Source organism: Callorhinchus milii, unplaced genomic scaffold (assembly GCF_018977255.1).
Source record: "Callorhinchus milii isolate IMCB2004 unplaced genomic scaffold, IMCB_Cmil_1.0 Scaffold3, whole genome shotgun sequence".
NCBI classification, from domain to species: Eukaryota; Metazoa; Chordata; class Chondrichthyes; order Chimaeriformes; family Callorhinchidae; genus Callorhinchus; species Callorhinchus milii.
In genome coordinates, this window is record NW_024704744.1 from 81,729,459 (window position 1) to 81,751,330 (window position 21,872).

Consider the following 21,872-nt stretch of genomic DNA (forward strand, 5'->3'; position numbering starts at 1 on the left):
TGTCAGGGTTTGGTTTTTCTCACTCAATGCAAAAGACATCATTTGATCTCAAAGAGATGGCAAACGCTACCAAAGTTGCAGCCTTACAGAGGGGATTTTAGCCAGTGAATTCTCAAGGGCAGTGTATAGTGAACAATAATAATAGTTTGTATTTGTAATTTGATATAGCCTTTATGACATCGAAACGCCTCAAAGCGCCTCACAGTAATTGCTGTACAGTGCAGTTACTGTGTATTTTGTGGGCAAACGTGGCAACAAGTTTTGCGCCCAGCAGTGTCCCACAAAAGTCGTGGATAGGTTGACCAATTTTTTTTGGAGGGATTATTACTCCCAGGAAGGAATCCACCAATGCGAGCCGAGCACTGTAACCACTACACTACATAATATAGGTCTTGAGGCTTTTCTTTTTCCTACTTTGAACACATACTCAGGGCATGGCTACCAAAGCGCCTGGGAATCTGGATGTTGACCACACCAGCCGGGCACCTTTGTCTTCCTGCTCGCCTAACTACACAGTCACTACACTTTAAGGTAAATCCTGTGAAGTGCTTTGAAACATCCTCTTGACTTGAAAGACGCCTCATTATTATTATTACTCCTGATTATACTTCTACTTAAGAAGCACAAATTGCTCACAAATATACAAATCACTACACATTAAAGTGAATCCTGTGAAGTGCTTTGGGACATGATCTTATTATTAATAAGATAGTTTATTTGCCACTTGTGCAGTGGTGTGGAGTCCAAGCCAAAATATTTTGAGACATGAAAGGTGCTTTATCACATGCAAAGAAGATGATGATTATTATTAATAATAATAATAACAATCATTAATAATATCTTATCTCATTATTAATAAGATAGTTGCTTTGCCACTTGTGTGTGGAATTCCAGTCAGAGGCATGAACCACAAAGCTGGTTATGTGGACCTTTCTACCCAGTCTTGGTCAGTTTGCAAAGGGAAAAGCCCAAGGACCTAGAATCCGTAGAATTGGGGAAAGATTCTTTCCTCCTATCTCTCCTTTTACTTTGAAAGTCTTTCTTTTCTTGATACGTTATATTTCCCTCATTCACAGTGCCCGATCCAACAAACGGAATGGGCTAGTGTTAAACTGGGCACCAATAGGGTGCGTGGGAGCAGCCTGAATAACTTGAACTTTGGTAACTTCTGTTGTTTGGCCCGGTTAGGATCGGGAACCTACAGTGTGCAGAATCACAGGGTTTGGAGGGCGTGTCTTTCCCTTGCACAGTAGGTCATGTGGGATTAGCGCCGCTGGCTCAAAAACGTATATTAAAAAAATCCTTTGCTTTGTTTTTCCCTTTGCCAAGCGCGTGAATTGTGAGGCCAGATTTATCACCTCTGGTGGGAAGTGCATTGGGACGAGCCAATCCCCCAAGCTTGCTCTGTACTCCCCTGTGGCCCTCGGTAGGCATCAGACGCAAGGAAGGTGTTCAACACATCTGCTTGGACTGGGTTCAATCCCAGGCCCCGGGGGTTAATGGGACAACACTGTCAAGCCCTTCTTGTCAGTAAATCATACAGAATCTCCTGGCAACAAAATCCAGTGCATGATTTAGTGCTTTTTCCCTTTCAACGAGGAGAAGAGAAATACGAGAGGCAGAAATTCCAGTTGTTGCGGCTTCTTCTTGTACTTTTGTTTGGTGGATCGGGAGGCCTGGTCAGGCAGTTCTCAATGTAAAGGTGTTGTTTGCTGGACGGCTTTACAGTGTTCGCCCTGTGAGACCTGATGGCGAAGGCTCAGATCTGACTGAAATCACATGCTACTTGACTCTGTACGTTTCTTTCACGGTCCTTAAACTGTTCAGGTGTCAGCAAGTTACTCAGTCAGTGGCACTCTCACCTCTATAATAATAATAATAATAATAATCCTTGCATTTGATATAGCGCTTTTCACGTCGGGAGGACGTCCCAAAGCGCTTCACAGAACACACTGTAAAGTGAATTGACTATATATTTGTGGGCAAACGCGGCAGCCAATTGCGCACAGCAATGTCCCACAAACAGTCATAGATTGAAAATGACCAATTTATTATTGTTTTGTTTTTTGGAGGGATTATTATTAGGCTCTGTGTGGAGTAAGGAAACTTGCCCATGGTTTCGCCCTCTGCCTGGAATTGAACTCAGGTCTCTCACTTGCAAAGCGAGTGCTCTAACCACTGAGCTACAGGACTCCAATGTATTCCTAAGTATAGAAATAATTTTCTTTTAAATGAAAGAGAAGTTATTTCCCACAAAGTGTTCATTCCATTTCCTGTGGAGAAATGTTATAGATGAAGAGAATCAGCTCACACCTTGAAATTGTATTTAAAATTATTCTTTTTTTGCAAAATTATAAATTAGGAAGAAGCATCTCTTTACATTCAACAGTCAGAAGGCTGTGTGTTCCCACATTGGGATTTTGAGCTTGTCGTCTCGGCTGATATTTCAGCGCAGTGCTGGGGAAGCATTGCATGTCACAGGTGCTGGCAAGGTCCTGTCTGCCAGTTCAGGCGGACATTAACAAACTCATTGGCCACCCCTCCTCCGGGTAAAATTGGTTGTTAATTTGACAGCTGTTTGGAAGACGTTTGCGTACACACAAAAACACCGTCACTAACTACACTTTATAGTAAGTCCTGTGTGGCACTTTGAGACATCTCAATGACTTGATAATGCTCTTGTATCAAATACAAGGATTGTTTTATTATTATTACTTTCATATCGAATGCAAGGATCACTATTTATATAATATTTCGACAGTGTCAGTTACAAGCATTCTGCTGCCCAAAAGAGAGCAAGGCTCTTTAAGAGTTCCCACCTTCAGTGTTCGTGGTCGAATCCTTTTACTCTATTGATTCCTCCCAATGGATATTTTCTCTTTTCATCTGGTACAAGAGGTATTTGATGAAGACAGGATATGCCTTGACAGACTGCTGAGAAATGCCCTTACCAGCATTTTTTAGACTCAACACAATTACCTAGAATTTAAAAAAAAACCTTTTTGCATGACTTACAATGGACCTGAGAAACAAGAAAGCAGTGTAAATAGACAAGACCTTTTCCTGAAGTTTCATCTTTTGTCTGTTTGTTTAACTTTTTGAATAAAAAAAAGAAAAAAATGTAATTCATAGTTGAGTATAATATCTAATTCTTTAAATGGTCCGGGTAAAAATAATAAAATTATGACAGAGTTGGGCATATATGTATAAAAAAAGTTTATCATTTCAATGCGTTTCAAATTGCGGTCAAATGGGGTGTCACTCAAAAATGATTATTCTTTCAGACGTTTCTTTGGTCGCTCAAATGGATTCATTGTTCCTCGCCTCGGAATGTGCCTTTTAAATGAAAGGAATGAATGTGGCAAATAGAGAAAAAGGTTGGGATGTGACTGCAGTCTTTGGAGTGCAGTCTAAATGTATCAGAAGTACTGAATTGTGTATGTTCCCCTAGAAATAGCTTAGAGCAGATGCCTCCTTAATGGTGTGCACAAGTGTTGACTGCTAACTAATCGGGAACTGATTTGAGATTTTGATGCAATTGCTCTTTACAAGCACTTTATAATAATAACAATAATAATACTTACGTCTGATAAAACGCCTTCCAGTTTGGGAGGATGTCTCAAAGCGCTTCACAGTAAAACCCTTCCACCTGTTCAGGTGGGTGTTAAAGATCCTGTGATGCTGGATGAGAAGAGAAGGGAGTTTCTCCCAGTGTCTTGGCCAACAGTTCCCCAGATAAAATTGGTTAATTCGACGGCTGTTTGTAATTGATCATTAACATCACGGCTGCTGTGCCATTTGCCTTCAAAAAACAGTCACTACACATGGCAGTAATTACTGTGAATCACTTGGATATTCTTCAGTCCTTTCTTATTGCAAAGTGTTTGAAGAATTAGTTACTTTCATTTAACAAAGTCTGCTTGCTAGCACTAAAATTAAGTGGTTTAAAAGGCAAAGGACAGTACAGTGGATTGAGCAAATATAGGTTCTTAGCCTTAGATTAAGAACACATATTCTTAAAATTAATTTACATGCTCCATCTCTCCATCTTTGAGCTTCAAATAAAAGGATGTTCATTTTGAAACAGAGCCTGACACCACCTCTGACTATTGGGGAAGATGGGGTTTGTGTAGTCCTGCATGTTTATTATTCTAATATCCAACGTGAAATAATCCAGCATATTCACTAAAATGGATAAAGTATGGACATTAATGTGAACAATAGATACTGAGGTTCTGTTAGTGAAAGCTGTCCTGACAATCCAATCTGCTATGTAAAAATAATAATCCTTGCATTTGGTACTGCGCCTTACCATGACATTGAAACATATCAAAGCGCTTCACAGACTTTTTCTGTAAAATGTCGTGACTGTATGTGTTTGTAGGCGAACGCAGCAGCCAATTTGCGTGCAGCAATGTCACACACACAGCCATGAAGTGAGTGAACTGATTTTTATCTGGGGGATTGTTGATCAGGCGCACCTGATGAAAATGTCTTGTTACAAAGATCTCACAGTGTTGAAACGTGAAGTCAATGGTTCGAGGGAGAGAGAGAGACAAAGATAGAGAGAAAGTGAGAGAGAGAGAGAGAGAGAGAAAATGAGAGTTGATTGATTTTGTCATCATGCAGTTTCATATTAATGCTCAGGCATTCTGATGTAAAAGACTTTTTAAATACTTCACAGCTATGCAAATTATTCTTTTAAAAGAAACGACACCCCACTGTACAGACGTGATGCTGTCACAGTGGAAGCCAGCTTCCTTTTAAAGAGAAACTGGGCCTCCCTCATAGAAAAGTAATGATTTCCTTATTGTCACTTAATCTCTGCCCTATTTAACTATTCCCAAAGTTTTCCCAGGTGTCTCTTATCCTCTGGTTACCTCACTTTGTGCGCAAGTGTAACCTGGTTCTCATTGACAGGTGTGTCAGCCTGGCTCACAAGCTCTCGCCTCCGATTCAGAAAGTCGTGGATTCAAGCTCCACGTCGGAGAATTGACCTCATACGGTCTACTTTTCAGCTGGATGTTAAACATCCCATGACACTGCTCGAGAAAGAGAAGGGAAGTTTCTCCTGGTGTCTTGGCTGAAAAATCCCCTGCACGATTAAAAAAAAGGGTCATTTCACTTCATGACTGTTTGTGCTGTCAGCAAAATCGACTGCTGTGTTTTGCGTTCAAAATATACAGTCACTAAGCTTAATAATACTCAGCGAGCAGTGCTTTGAGAAGCTTTGCCATGAAAGGCACTATATCAAATAATAAAAATCCTTGCATTTGATATAGCGCCTTATCACGTGATTGAGACATCTCATTAAAGCACTTCACAGAATATATTGTAAAGTGAATTGACTGTATATTTTGTGGGCAAAATGCAGCAGCCAAATTGCGTACAGCAGCGTCCCACAATCAGTCGTGGGAATGTCTTGTACAGATTATTATTATAATATCATAATTATTAATAAAAATGTAATAATAATATCGATGCAAGTTGTTGTTTGGAGCATGTTGCAAAAATGGGTGAGTACAGGGTGCTGGACTTGTATAAAAAGCAGCTCGATGCTGTGAAACGGGAGGTGAGGATGAGTGTTGCACAGGGATTTGATCAGACGGGCCGAAGGGCCTTCTTCGTCCGAAACCGATCTTTGTGACCTTGCGATCCCTGGGCGTTCAGTCTCCTTCACGCTGGCATTGTTCTCTCTTGCAGGAAAGGATGAGCCGAGCAGTTACACTTGCACAACCTGCAAACAGCCATTCACCAGCGCATGGTTTCTCCTTCAGCACGCCCAGAACACTCACGGATTCCGAATCTACCTGGAGACGGAGCACGGGAGCCCCCTGACCCCGCGGGTGGGCATTCCTTCAGGACTAGGCGCTGACTGCGGCCCGCAGCCCCCGCTTCACGGGATGCACATCGCGGACGGCAACCCTTTCAGCATGCTGCGAGTGTCGGGGCCCGTCTCGCGGGAAGCTTCGGGGCTGAGCGAAGGCCGTTTCCCCCCTACGCCCCCGCTCTTCAGCCCCCCGCCCCGCCACCACCTGGATCCCCACCGCATGGACCGGCTGAGCGCGGAGGAGATGGCGCTGGCGGCCGTCCACCATACCAGCGCCTTCGACCGAGTGATGCGCCTGAACTCCTTACCCCTCGAGCCGCCAGCCATGGATTTCTCCCGGCGGCTCCGGGAGCTGGCGGGCAACACCTCCACCCCTCCGCTCTCGCCCGGCCGTCCCAACCCTATGCAAAGGCTACTGCAACCATTCCACCAGCCGGGAGGCAAGTCCCCGTTCCTGAGCACTCCCCCTCCCCCTCCGCTGCCTCCTTTACCGCCGCTGCCCTCCTCGGCCGTGCAGCCCTCCCCCTCGCCAGCCTCCCAGGCGGCCGCCGTGCTCAAGAGCAAGTCGTGCGAGTTCTGCGGCAAGAGCTTCAAGTTCCAGAGCAACCTGATCGTGCATCGTCGCAGCCACACCGGGGAGAAACCGTACAAGTGTCACCTGTGCGACCACGCCTGCACCCAGGCCAGCAAGCTCAAGCGTCACATGAAGACCCATATGCACAAGTCCTCGCCCGTCACCGTCAAGTCGGACGACGGCCTGTCGGCGGCCAGCTCCCCCGAGCCGGGCACCAGCGACTTGGTGGGCAGTGCCAGCAGTGCCCTCAAGTCTGTGGTGGCCAAGTTCAAGAGCGAATCGGACGGCGGGCACGGGGTGCCGGAGAACGGGGACGAGGAGGAGGAGGAGGAGGAAGAGGAGGAAGAGGAGGAGGAGGAGGAAGAAGAGGAAGAGGAGGAAGAGGAGGAAGAAGGAGGCGAGCACGAGAGCAGGCCCGAGTTTGCCTTCAGCGTGGGGCTGGAGGGCGGCCGGCACCACGAGAACAGCTCGCGGGCGCTGGAGGAGAAGCGGCCGATGCCTGATGTGATGCAGAGCATGGCCATGAACGCCATCCAGCACTACGGAGAGGTCTTCCACCAGGCGCTGATGGAGAAACACAAGCGGACGCACCACTTGCCCGAGACGGAGGTCCACAGGGACACTTGCGACGAGGACTCCGTGGCGGGCGAATTCGAACGCAACGACGACGGTACCGTCAACGGCCGGGGGTCCTCTCCCGGCGAGTCGGCCTCGGGCGGCTTGTCTAAGAAGCCCCTGCTGGGGAGCCCCAGCTCCCTCAGCCCCTTTTCCAAACGCATCAAACTCGAGAAAGACTTTGACTTGCCCTCAGCACCTTTGGCCCCCGCGGACAATGTTTATTCCCAGTGGCTGGCAGGCTACGCTGCCTCCCGCCAGATGAAAGACCCCTTCCTCAGCTTCGGAGACTCCAGACAATCGCCTTTCGCAACTTCGTCCGAGCACTCGTCGGAGAACGGCAGCTTGCGCTTTTCCACTCCCCCGGGAGAGATGGACGGTGGGATTTCGGGTCGGAGCGGCACGGGAAGCGGAGGGAGCACGCCCCACATCACCGGCCCCGGGAGACCCAGCTCCAAAGAGGGCAGGCGGAGTGACACATGCGAGTTTTGCGGCAAAGTCTTCAAGAACTGCAGCAATCTCACAGTCCATCGGCGCAGTCACACGGGCGAGAGACCATACAAATGTGAGCTGTGCAACTACGCCTGTGCCCAGAGTAGCAAGCTCACGCGACACATGAAAACGCACGGTCAGGTGGGGAAAGACGTTTACAAATGTGAAATTTGTCAGATGCCTTTTAGCGTGTATAGTACCCTTGAGAAACACATGAAAAAGTGGCACAGCGAGCGCTTGTTAAATAACGATATAAAAACTGAATAGGTGTATTAATGCTGAGGTTTCCCTATAGCTTTTTTTAAAATATTTTTTTTCTCTCGTGATCAAAAAAAAACAAAAGTGGAAGCTGGACGTAAGGAACACGTGCTTAACACCCCAGCACGCCTGTCTTAACGTCACTGATGAATGCATGATCTGTATCGGGGCAATACTATTGCATTTACGCAAACTCGAGCCTTTCTCTTGTGCAATAATTTACGTGTTGGTGTATGTTATTGTTTTTTTTTCTTTTCGACAGCATGTATGGTATGTTTGGCAATTTTATTCTGGTCCCCTGGATTAGCGTCAAATATATTTTCCCTTTCTCTGTCCCTTTTTAAAAGAAGACTATCATGCTGTATAGTGTCCTGAAACACATATCATGTACAGTTTAGGTTGTAACATAGAGCGATTCGAGAAGGGGATGGGGGTGGGGGTGGGGGGGAGGGTGAAGTGGGTGGGGAAACAAAACAGAAAACAAAACGGAATTTAAAAAAAATTGTAGTCCTTTGTTTAACCCTCTCTGGATGGGCTGGCATTCACACTGTTAACGCTATCGTTATTTTAAGGGGAGGGAGGGAGGGTGGGAGGGGTTAGAGAATAATAAAACCTGTCCTTAAAGGATTAAAATAATGAATTTGAAATAAAAAGCCAAAATGCTAGGCTTGTCGCTGGGAGAAGAGGGGGGAAAGAAATAACAACAGACTGAAGATGATTAGGCGTAATGCTATTCTTTGGTTAAAAGGAGAGAGAAAGAAAATGTTTTCCGAGTGCCTTGGATCTATTTAAACTTTGCATTGATTTCCGCCCCATTCTTCAGCAAGCTCTGGAGGAGTAACCTTGGGTCTGTGCAGACCCAAGTGACGGTGGTTCCGAGTTACGCCCCGGGAAAACTCAGACACCGATAGCTTCCCGATACATATGGAAAACGAAAGCCACGAAACTGAGAGAAAGGGAGAAAGGTCTTGACGGTGTTGCGTTTGCGTGGTGACATCTGTCTGCTGTTTCCTCAAGTCCCGCTTCCTTCACACACCTCGTGGCACTTGTGCACACACGAAGGTGATATAAAGTTGCTCGCACCAGCCCCATGTGCCCTGTGCTTCCCCCGCCCCACCTCCCGCCCGCATTCCCCCTCCTCCCCCTACACCCTGCCCACAGCTGGTATTTAAATCGCACTTGACTCCGCTTTTGTCCTCTGTGCCCTTTTCTTTAATCAGGGGCTACAGAGGCTGAGCGATAAAGAGAAAAAAAAAGGACAGCTCATGTAAGACAATTGAGTGCACTGTACAATTTTCCCAGTTTACAAGCATATAATTAAGGGAAAAATAAACTTACTAAAATACTAAGGAGAAGAAATAAAAAAAAGTGAACTTTGTTGTTTAGTGTCAATTTGCCAGTCATTGACAAGAATAGTGCACCTGGCTAAGCTTATAAAGGAGAAACAAATGTAAGGCAATACGATATAACAGGACGTCACTTCAGTGGACGATAATGACTCCAGTCAGTTAGAATGAATAATCTCTCTCGCTTATAACAGTGCAAGGATTTTTTTGTACAGATTTTCTAAGTATAAAATGGTAAGATTTTTTTTAAAAAAAACACTTCATTATGTTAGGGAGAACTATATTTTAGGGATCCAGTCAGTGTCTTGGTGGTTCTTAAGACTCCTACATGTTATACAGTTAGTGGATACTCTGCCTTGGAAATATTCTCTTCAGGTTGTATAAAACTTGCATTGGGGAAAGGATTAAGATTATATATATAGTACTTAACAATAGGAAAATGCACACACGTTGATTCCTATGCTAAACACATTTATGGTCTCTACTTTTCTGTATTTCTAGAATGGTTATTTGAAATAAATGTTCACCTAGTGTAGGCACTATAGTATTTATATTGAAGCTTGTATTTTTAACTGTTGCTTGTTCTTTAAAGGTATATCGATGTACCTTTTTTTTGGTAGTGGAAAAAAAAACACACAGGCTGCCACAGTATATTTTTTTAATTTGGCAGGATAATATAGTTGCGAATTATTTGTATGTTTCAACAAAAAAGACAAAACAAACAAAACAACAACAAAAAAAAGACCCGCGACGTTGTACAGATTTTAAGTGGGCCGTCTAACGGACGCTTTTTTGGGGGAAAATTATTTGGAATGCTGCCCACAATGTTTGAGGCGTGATGGTTGTACATATCTTTTTCCATCCTGCTGCCATACTGAATACAGTACTGCAAGCTAATGTTTGTTCTGTAGTGTGCTTCTGTCTCCTAACCTCTTCACCTACTACATTCCAGCATCTAACTTCATATGCAGTAAAAAATTTAAATGTTTGCAGTTTTTTCATTGCCAAAAAAAACTAAATGGTGCTTTATATTTAGATTGGGAAAATTTCATATGCAAAGCATATTAAAAAAGCCGCTTGAAGTCAATACTTTTTTGTAAATGGCAATGCAGAATATTTTGTTATTGGCCTTTTCTATTCCTGTAATAAAAGCTGTTGTTGTAACTTGAAATTTATCTTTTACTATGGGATTCACTATTTATTATTGCTTAATGTGCTCGGTTCAAAACGGATGCACTAAATTGATCTTTTTTCATTTTATTTTTTATTTTTTTTGTTTTTTTTGTTTAGATGACCAAAGGTCATTACAACCTGGCTTTTTTATTGTATTTGTTTCTGGTCTGTGTTAAGTTCAGGAGTCTATTGAAAACCACTGTCTGTGTTTTTGGCAGTTGTCTGCATTATCCTGTTCACATGCCCATTTTGTCCCTTTATGAAAAAAATTAATAAAAATTTTAAAGCTAATTGGTGAACCTTGTGTGTGCTTATTTATTGCTTTTCTCATTTTCCATTAATTTCCTATATTTCATTTTGTTTTTTTGTATGCCATTCAAGAAGTACACAGCTTTGCTACAGCTAAGGTTTATCTCTGCAGAGTTTCCCCCTTTCTCTGATCTATATATATATATTTATATAAGTTTTGGTTAGCATGCGATAGAGAATTGCCTACCTTTCCCGGGGTGCATGAAGCGTCCTGGTAAATTTACATTGTGGGGGGGATGGGTTAATCACCGAATGGCTAGATTGTACAGGTCATTCGGCTGTCCACAAATTTCCCCCAAAAATCTATCATTTTATTGATGGTGAACGAAGCATACAATCAATTCTTCATTACTAACAACAAAGGGTCTAGAATGAATGAACGAATGATTGAATGAAAGGCGCCTGTTTTCTCTCTTGTCCCCATCCTTCTTCTGGGTTACATTGGATTGACGCCTATTTTGCTGCACTTCACCTGCTTTAGGTGTGAAACACCGGTGGTGTGGTAGTGTGGGCGTTGCCCATTTTAATAACCTGTGCTTTAGGCTGGAAGATGTCAAAAACCCTAAATGTCTCCATCTGATTATAAAGCGAATCAGCACACGGTGAGTTCATTTAAGTCAGTGGCAGAGACGTACAGAGCAGGTGGGGTCTCAGGCCTGTGCTGAGTTAGCTAATCTTACTCCCACTAAATACACGGTCAATTCACGTTACCGTATACTCTGTGAAGCGCTTTCAGACGTCTCAGGGATGTGATAAGGTGCTATATCAAATGCAAGGATGATAATGATTATTATTATCTCAATCCGACTAGAAATAGGTGGTTAACAATTGGTGTCAGGAAGGCAAAAAAAATCCCTAACTTGCAGTCCTGACTGCTATTCAGTTGCCCCTGGTTGAAAGTGCGCTTGCATGCGGGTGGACATTGCCATCAGAACACAATTAGACCTGGCTGATAGCCTGCCCGCACAAACTGCGACATCTCATGTATGATCAACGGACACTTGAGTGAGGCAGCAGAGGACACCAGTAGAAAGGAAATGCGTCCAGAAAGCCCTTCAGGAGAGGAGGGGAGAAACCTTTTTTATATACAGGGTTAATCAAAAGTCCTTATTCATAAGTCTATGTGAGATGTTCAAACTACATTCCATGTGGATGTTTACACATGTTAACTTGGTGACAAAAACTTAGCCGCAGACTCTATGCGAATGTTTTTTTAAAAAAAAACATAATTAAAAACTCTATGAGTAAGGACTTCTGATTCACCCTGTTTCTAAAAAATCATCAAACAAAGTAAGGAGATTTAAACTACTTCAGCGTTTCTGTCCAATTCTCCTTTTAAGAACTTACCAGAGTGGTGATTTAAGAAGCAAGTGCTAGGACACTGAGATGCTGGTGTTGGTGATGTATCGGGTACTCCATAGAGATGAGAGTAAAACTTGTTGCATGGGTGAGGGAAGGCCCAAGAACTTTGTGACAAAGTCACAAAGATTCTCCTTTGAAAGAATGTCCTGTTATTAATTCATTCTTAAATTTGATTTTGCACCTTTCATGTCGGGAGGATATCTCAAAACACTTCACCGTATAATAATAATAAATAATAATACTTGCATTTGATATAGAGCCTTATCACGTCTTTGAGACATCTCAAAGTGCTTCGCAGAATACATTGTAAAGTCGATTGACTGTATTTTGGGAAAAACATGGCAGCCAATTGCGCTCAGTAGTGTCCCAAAACAGTCGGGGATTGAGGGACTAAATTATTATTTTTTTTGCACAGAAGAAAGCCCGTCAACCCATCACATCTGTGTTGGCTCTTTTAAAGATAAAAATGCATTCATCCATTCAGTCCCATTTACCTGTCTTTCCTCTCTCCCATATCCATACCAAAGACTCCTTTTTAGATAATAATAATAATAATTCCTGCGTTTGATAAAGTGCTTTATCATGTCTTTGAGACGTCTCAAAGCACTTCACAGCTTAGATTTATATTATTTATAGGATATAATGTAAAGTGACTTGACTGTATATTTTGTGATTATATATTTATGTAATTGAAAATGTATAAATTTAAAAATTTAAAAATGATTATATATTTATATAATTTTAAATTATATGTTTATATAATTGTATATTTTGATATCCACCCCCGCAGCTCAGGTGCCCAGCCAGTGCTGTTAAGCACTTTAGGATATCATCCCGATACGAAAAGCACTGCAAACTTGTAAACTTGTATTAATAATAATCCTTACATTTGATATTATAGCCCCTTATCGCATCTTCGAGATGTCTCAAAGCGCTTCACAGAATATACTGCAAAATGAATTGAACGTATTTTTTGTCAGCTATTGTATTATATCTATCCAGTTCCCTCTCGAAAACTGCTGTGGATTCTGTCTTGATCACCTCACCCAGGAGAGCTTTCCACATCCCGAAAACGTTTTGTATGTTAAAAAAATTCTCCTCATCTCTCCCTTTGCTAACCATCTTAAATTGATGCACTCTATTCACTGATTCACTGGCCACTAATTTCACAATTTCTCCCTATTGACTATCGACTCCTCATCATTTTAAGGAGCACGAGCTCCTCTCACTCATCTCTGTTCCAATGAAGATGGTTCCCAGCTCCTTTAATCTCTGCTGCCATTCAATTTCCTGCATCCCTCTCCTCAAAATGGGGTCACGCCAGTGACAATAATAATAATTCTTTTAATTTGATATTGCGCCTTTCACGTCAGGTGGATATACTGTAAAGACTGTGTGTTTTTGCGGGCGAGTGTTGGATATGCCAGCAGTTCTGTGAAACTTCTAAAGTGCCTGTTTTCCATGTGTCAGCCTAGATAGCGAGTGTCAGTGGACCATTTCAACCAAGGATAGGATTACAGGTAAATACAACCTCACCTGCCGTCCGCATGAATGTAGGGATTACCAGATAACAGGCAGGGCCAGGAATCTTGGATACTAGTCTATTTTCCCCCTTCGCTGTGTGTTTTTCCTTACCATCCCAAGCTCATTTGAGGGCCCTACTATCATCCATCCCAGCTAAGATGAGCTAACTCAGTAGGAACTGTGGAACTTGGCACCCTTGTGATCTATAATGTTAACAGCTGTGCCGCACAGTGCCTTGTGTCATGCAGGGAGGAGGGGAGAAAGCTTGTTTCAATTGATGTTTTTTCAGTGGTTGAAAACCCAGTAATCATGATCTGTTCACAGTATATGGGGGCCGCCCAAGCCCTAGACGCAGCGCAGAGGTAAGCAACGAGAATGATCCCTTGTTAGCCGAACGAGGTGTTGGAAGAGCGAGGTGTTGGAAGATTGTACAGACAAGTTAGGGGCTCTTCCGTCTTGAGAGAAGGCAACTCAGAGGGGATCTCATAGTGATGCATAACGTTTTAAAGGGGATTGAAAAAGTAAGACCAGAACAATACTTTAGTAGTGGGACAAGAAGGCATAGGTTTAGAGTTGCAAAGGACAATTGCAGGACAAATACCTGGAAGTTTTTCTTCATGTAGAGAGCAATAAATGGCTGGAACAGGTTGCCAGGAAAGGCGGTTGGCTGTAGGCTTGCTCTGTTTATCGTGGCATTTTACAGCATCCAGAGTTTGGTAACTCGTTGAATTCAGTCTTGACTTTGAAGTGGCGTCTTCTGTGGTTTCCCTTAAAAATTCAGACTGCATTCAAGAATTTGCCAAATTCTGTTTGCTCTGAAATGCTGGATAAATAGAATAAATCTAGACCCAGGTGGAATCTCTCTTCCCTCAGCCCCCAAATGATCTTGCTTGGCTCTGTTGAATTGTACTGAATCCTGTTTGATTTCAATTGCACTTAGGCAATTCACAACCTTAAATAGGACTATATCAGGAAGCAATTAAAAAAAATAAGCTTGTTTCTTTTTTAAAACAAAATCTTAATTAAAATGAGAGTAATAGAACAATGGGAGTGAGAAAAAAGCGATGTGAGATGTGACCATTATCACCAGTCACCATGTACTGCATTTTGTCCTCATCCCATTGTAACCATAAAGAATTTTTGCTCCTAATCTCTTCCTCGGTCCCAAACTGCTCTTGTTTTTTTCTCTCTCCAGCAAGTATAGTTATTCACCAGAATGGAAAGGGATAAAGCTTTAACTGCTCAGGACCTGGGCTGAACACAATTGCAGCCTTGACTAAGCTTGAAAAAACAGAATGCAGTTCCTAGCGGTTAAAGACGCTCAGGTTTCACTTAAGTGAGAGACTCATTCTTCCCATCGTTGTCACTGTTCAGTAATTAATTAATGGCAAAACAACAACAAATTGCATTTATATAGCGCCCAATCAAGAGTTTGTGCCTGAGCTGGGTGACCATATGACAAGCTAATATAGGTGCAGGCACATCCGTGTCACTGTCAGCAGAGAGAGAGAGTGTGTTTAAAGGAAAGCCTTTAGGTTGGAAGCGGACTGACCGCAAGTTATCTCAGGATCCCTGGGAGGGTTTCAGACGCTTCACACAGGCAGTAGGAAAGTGTCTCCACAGGTGAGCGTGATCCACATTTAAACGCTGAACGTGTGTGTGCAGGGGGAATGCTTAAAGTAGAAGTGGAGATGGCAGCTGTCCCATACCTTTACCTGTGAGCTACAAGTTCCTTAAACAAAATGTAATCATCTTTCGAGTTTCTGATTTATACTGAGCACTGACCTTTTAGTGTGAAGTGTCAGGGAACAGATTCAGTTCTCTTCCCCCTCTACAGTAACTAAGGAGTCATTCGTTCATTCATTCATTCATTTCTGTCCTCTTCAGCTGGCTACAGACAGTTTGCTGGGGTTGGGGTGGGGAGAGAAGATTAGTGCTCGGGCACATTTTTACTTGTTCCACTTTCAGCTCTTGTTCCTTCGCATTTTTGACAGACGGAATGAGTAGATGAGCACTCTTTGTATTCTTGTGAAAAATCATTGGGGCGAAGTTAAGCCATCCACTGAAGCCCGTGGCCATTTGGACCCAGGTTTCTCAACCCCAGGCCATCACCGTTGTGATCATTGAGACTTAGTGAAAATTTGGTGTATTTCTTTTGTGAAGTCATTTTAACCCCTGATATTATTGCCCCCCTGCCCCCCCCCCCCCCCCCCCCCGCTGTAAAGATTGAGCCTTGAAATATAAATTTATTTCTTAAACCTCCCCCCAACCACCCCTCATCCAACACCAATCCGAAATAAACCCTTTGGGGAGAAATTCCACAGGGGTCTAGACTTGCTCTGTTTATGTAGTATTTTAAAGCATCCTGAGTTTGGCAACTTGTCTTGACTTTGCAACCGGTTTTCTGCAAGCATAAAGTTTAAGAAACTCAAGGTATCTCATAAAGTATAAGAAAAGTAAAGAAAACTGGCTTCAAAATGAAACTGGCTTCTAAAATTAAGACTGTATTTAAAATTTTACCAAATTCTGGGAACGCTACATAAAGTAAGCTCAAATTTAAACCCGGGTGAAATTACTGCACACATGAGTCCTGTAGCTCAGTGGTTAATGCACTCGCCTTGCAAGCGAGGGATCCTGGGTTTGATTCCCAGCAAGGCGAAACCTTGGGCAAGTTTCCTTATTCCACACGCCTTCAAAAAAAAAAAAATTGGTCACTTCAATCCACGACTGTTGGTGGGACACTGCTGTGCGCAATTGGCTACTGCGTTTTGCCCACAAATATACAGTCAATTCACTTTGCAGTATATTCTATGAAGCGCTTTGAGACGTCTAGAAAACGTGAAAAGCGCTATATCAAATGCAATGTTTATTTATTATTATTATGTTCCCATTCTCTTCTAAGTTTGGAATGATGAGACCAAACAAAAACTGATAGCATTTAGCACGATCTGGTTAAAGAAGTAGAATTGTTTTTGTAAAAGTAAGTTTTCAGTCTGAAAATTTCCCAGTATCATCCCCCCACCCCCACCCCCCGAGATATACATAGATTCTAAATTTATCGAGTCACATTTTGCAAAAAAACTAGAGGGGAAATGAGGAGAAATGTTTTTACCCAGAGAATTGCTACGATCTGGAATGCACTGCCTGAAAGACTGGCGGAAGCAGATTTGATAGCAGCTTTCAAAAGGGAGTTGGAGAGGTCCTTGAAAAGGAAAATTTTGCAGGGCTATGGGGTAAGAGCAGGGGAGTGGGACTAATTGGATAGCTCTTTCAAAGAGCCAACACCGGCGCGATACTCCTTCTGTGCTGTCAGATTCTATGATTCTAAGTCATTCTGATCATTTTACTTTGTCTTTAAATTTGCTGTTGTAACTGTTCTGAATTTAGCTGTTTGAGGTGCTGGCGCTAGTAATAGTGGGAAGTAGGTGGCATGTGGGTAGGGTTGGAGGCTGCAGATTTCAATCTTTCCTGCCTTTGGGTGCGTTTCTATTGGCATTTCTTCACACACTATCAGCAATATTTCAAGCAAATCATTGGTGCGTTGCACCAGGCTAGCCAGAGTAGAGTTGAGCTAAGCTACAAAAGGGAAACACTGGCGTTCCAGAACTGTTACACATTAATTGCATTATAAAATCGTGAACCTGTGAGGCCTTTGTGCATTTATGAGGGTTTCATGAGCAGATTTATGTGACAAGCATAACATGTTAGACACCGTTGTAAAAACCATATATAAGTGCGACCCCATGTTCTCGTAAACGTGATATATATATTTTATTTCTTTTGGCGTTACGTACAATTTGAGTTGTTAAAACTCTGGTGTCACATTTTAGCACACTGTTGTATGTGTGTGTGTATATATGTGTGTATTTTATATTATATATATGTATTTGGTATATGTATTTGATATAACATATATAAATATATATATAAAATAGTGTTGCTTCTGGACTTTTAGAATCATTGAGAGAAAAAGAAAAAGCTTGATGTATACATGAGGGGGAAAGGAATAGTGGGGTGTAAGTGGGGGGATTAGGAATGGCGGGGGCTTGTGTGAAGTATCAGCACTAGCCAAATGTCTTGTTTCCGTGCAATGTCACTCTTCGTAACTCTATGTAAAATCAGAGGAGAGCGAAGAGGGTGGAGGGGAAGTTAGACCGGAAATACTATGGGACACGATGAAGTTACAAACCTATACAGTGTTAGAAGGAGCAGGTACGGGCAGATCTTGCAATAACGCTGTGTAGCCGGTAATGTTACACATGGCTATTTAAGGTATATTTGTTTTCCAGGAGTTTTAAAAATCAAATTGCTTTCTTCTTTCGATAACTGCCTTGCCATATGCAAAGCCTTTCCTGATGGTTAATGTAAATATTGGAATATGTGTTGGTCATTAGGCGGCTGCTCTATTGTTATTTTCAGGACAGATATTGTTTGGTTGGCTGTGTGCTGGGAGCTAAATCTGAATCTTTTGTAAAGGGCTTTCTTTCATAATCTTAATTTTTTTCATAATCTTTGGTTTGGCTCCACTGGCTCCCTGCCGCCCACCCACCCCAGCGGATCGAATTATAATAATAATAATATTAATAATAAACCTGCCATATCACGTCATCGAGACGACTCAAAGCACTTCACACGATAGACTGTGTATTTTGCTGGGAAAAATGCATCAGCCAATTGCGCACCTCAGTGTCCCACGAATAGTCGTGGATTGAGTGACCACATTATTTATTTATTTATTCATTTACTTATTTGACATCTACCAACCTGCAATTCCTCCTACAAACCGATTGCTCCGGCCACTTGTTTTGCCCAGCAAACTCCGGCCTGCTTCACGTTCCCCGTCCTATTCATCGCATCATCCTTTCAGCCATTCTGCCTTTGCTCTCTATCGCAGAGTCTCTCTTGACTCTCCCTCGCCTCCTCCCCACTTTAAAAGCCCACCTAAAACTTCCCTCTCTGACTCCGCTTTTGGTCATCTTTCTCTTCTGCCCGCCTCCACCCCCAACTTCAACTCCTCTATCCCCTCCTGTCCCCGCTCCCCACCCCCACCCACAGAGCTCAGGTGCACAGGCAGCTGTGTAAAGCGCTTTGAGACATCCTCCTGGCCTGAACGGCGCTGCATAAATAATAATAATCCTTGCATTTGACATCGTGTTTTGTCACACTGTTGAAACGTCTCGAAGAGCTTCACAGAATATACTGTAAAGCGAATTGACTGCATATTGTATTATTACTGCATTATTGTATAAGTTTTTTCCTGACGTGTTAGTATTCTTGTCCAGTGGCCAATTGAGACATATGGTTGGTTGGAGAAGGGGGGAGAGGGGAAGGGGGGAGGTGTTCCGGATTTCATCCCTGGTTTGTGCTGGGTTGACTGATCTCAGCCAGTGCTGCTCTGGTGGAGCTGGTCTCAATGGTCTCATTGTGCTGGGTTTATCAGCCAGGGTTCATGCCAATCTGCTGGAAAGGTGAAGGTGCATAAATGTGAGGGAAAGTGATAATAATCTTTGCATTTGATGTCGCGCCTTATCACATCTTTGAGACGTCTCAAAGCGCTTCGCCGAAGATACTGTAAAGTGAATTGACTATATATTTTGTGGGTGAAATGCGAGAGTCAATTGTGCACATCAAGGCTATCGATTTGGTCATGGATTGATTTTTATTTTTTTTGAAGGTGTTTTTACCCCCATAAAGGCGATCCGAAATCTATTTGCCTGGCAGATATTTGTAGCGTAGTATGGAATTGGCCCGGAAATGCATTATCTTAGAGGTATACACTATTTCCAAGGCATGGGAGTGGGGTTGGGCGGGGATTTGGAAAAAAGAGTGTAAGATGAGTAACTTGACATTGACCTCACTAGAAAACTATTAGCAATTACTTTGGTCAAAGAAGTGGACCACAGTTTTTGAGGAGGATTGTTTGAAAAGCGTAAGAATTTGATTCTGTAAAGCGACTCCAATTATTTTTACAATTCCTAAATAATTTGTCATGAAAAGCCAGCAATCAGCATCAGCCAAGGTATTTGAATGCTCTTATTTTGATTTGACGGGTTTTTAGTAACAGTAAAATGCTTCTGCTCAGCTACTGCCATTCCTTTCCTCCCTCAGTTATTAAACTGATAGCTGCTATCCTGACTTCACCAACATACCTTCTGATTGCAGCCTAGAGGAATAGTTTGCCTTGGCTTTTTCCCAGGTGCCTTTAGTTGGTTTCCAAGAGTTCCACTTGTAGTGATCAAATTACTTCCCCTTTTCCCCCTGCACCTCTTCTCCCTCCCCCCGGCATCGAGCTGTTTCTTATGTTTACTGTAATTAGACAGACTGTACAGCATGGAAACGGATCAATCGATGCAACTAGAACATGCCAGTGCAGCCCCTACCAATTCCCCTCTCTCTGTCCCTTCTCTCTCATGTCCAAAAACACTGAGTAAACATTTCAGGCTCAGGACAAGTCCATTCCCTTGATGCTATATTTGTTTGACTTGGTCCCAAGGACAGCAACATCCAATCGCATTTGAAGTTCACTCCCTCCCACCCTCCATCATTCTTGGATGAACCCAATACCCTGGCCTCAGCCCTTTTCTCCTGGTACCCAGCTCCTGATGTTGATGGCCCTCTGTGTAAAAGTCTTCAGATGAGCATATCATGATGCTGCTGGTTGTAGTCTATGAAAATCCAGGAGTTTCATTGTGCACTGAATTTGTGTTACTTTCCGTGTCTCATTCTAATAACACATCTGTTTCCCTGTATCCTCTGAGAGAGAGAGTGCTCCTTTTGTTGGTGTTCCAAGCTTCCAACATCAGCAAGTACTCTGACCTCATTGACTGATGACAAAAGGCTGTTTAATCTTTCTGAAGCGGTTAAGAACCCCTGTGGGATAAATGGAAGATGTTCAGATTGAAGCTTGTTTTTACTGTGTAGATGCAGCGATAAAAATGAATTTCTGCTGGGACGTAGATACCAGAGGAGTGCTCTTTGTATTAAATAAGTCATCTGTGACCTTCAATAACATTTGTTCCAAAAACCTTTTTGTTAGGAACGAGTTAAGTCTGTCTTTCTTTTGCGGTGGGGGGCGCGGATGCTGTCTTCATAAATAATGTAGTGAATAATAACTGCTTTTTTTAAAAAAAGAGAAACTTTGATGAACATTTGATAGTTCGGTACATCTTAACAACATAAAGATCTTAGCCTTGAGACCATTGCATTAAAATTGAAGAAGGCGCGGAATTGGGGATGATTCTTAAAGTCGGTTGCAACTTGGAAACTTCTGAATTCCCACTGAATTGAAGAATTCCGGGTACTCTTAGATTTTAAGCGCAATGATTCGAAGTCCAATACCTTGAGGGGTGCTAGTGTCTGTGGAGGAACCTTTTGTGCTGCAAAGTATGTAGTGGCCTGTTGCAGGTTCGACGTAGTAATGTCTCAAAGCACTTCACAGGATTTACTGTAAAGTATGGAACCTGTTTATTTTGTAGGTGAAAGTGACAGCCAATTTTTACACACAGCAATGTCTCATAAAAAGCTATGAAGTGAAATTACCAATTTTATTCTGGGGATTGTTGGCCAGGACACCAGGAGAAACTCCCTTCTTTTTTTGAACGGTGCCATGGGATCTTTAACATCCACCTGAACAGGCAGATGGGACTTCAGTTTAACATCGAAGGATGGCACCTCTGACCATGCAGCTCATCTCTACCACTGGACTATCAGCCTGGACTGTATGAATTCAGTGTGTGGCTTGAATCCACAACCTTCTGACTCAGAACATGAGTGTTACCAACTGAGCCAGGCTGCCACACAAGGCTGGAGTGATCACCCTGTGTATATGTTGATTCGTACCCTTTTTCCTTTGGGTTGAATTTCCAAGCTTCAGGCTTTAGAAGAGGAACAGCATGTGGGGAAAAGGCAAGAGGGAATCCCTTGCTCAGGAGATGATCTTCATCACCCAACTTCACAGCACCCGCTGAATAATCCTTTGGAGCAAATACTGGATCTTTGTCAAATGAATTAATCAGACAATGGCGTTAATTTCTAACGGGAGATGCTAATAACAGGTCTGGGCTGCTAATGATCTTCTTCCTTCAACTGGAAGGAACATCACTCTGACTCACAGGAAGTAGATCGCATCAGCGCAGAGTTCCTGCGAGTCATTGGTTACCAGCTGTTTGACTCGATGTTGTTATTAGTGCCTCCTGTTAGAACTGTCACATTATAGCACTAGAGTGATGGGCAGGGTCATCAGAAGTATCAGGGTGTTGTGGCATATGACTGTGTTGCTCAGATTAAAAGATTTGCCTCCGACTGTTTCATCATAATATCTTGGATAGGTACTTAAAGGAAAAAAAAATGTGCAGGGCTCTGGGGAAAGAGTGGTGGAGTGGGACTAATT

General features: G+C 42.8%; 1 protein-coding gene across 2 annotated transcripts in view; it reads left to right on the top strand.

The window, feature by feature from the left end:
• Positions 1-21,872, top strand: part of bcl11aa (BAF chromatin remodeling complex subunit BCL11A a) — a 143,973-nt gene that overhangs the window by 89,803 nt on the left and 32,298 nt on the right. The window contains exon 3 of one of the 2 annotated variants that reach the window (XM_042333701.1): positions 5,704-7,652. In XM_042333701.1, coding sequence (XP_042189635.1) covers positions 5,704-7,652 — 1,949 coding nt within the window. Of the gene's footprint in view, positions 1-5,703; positions 8,179-21,872 lie in introns of those variants that run through there. The other variant, XM_042333700.1, reaches the window with a different exon arrangement.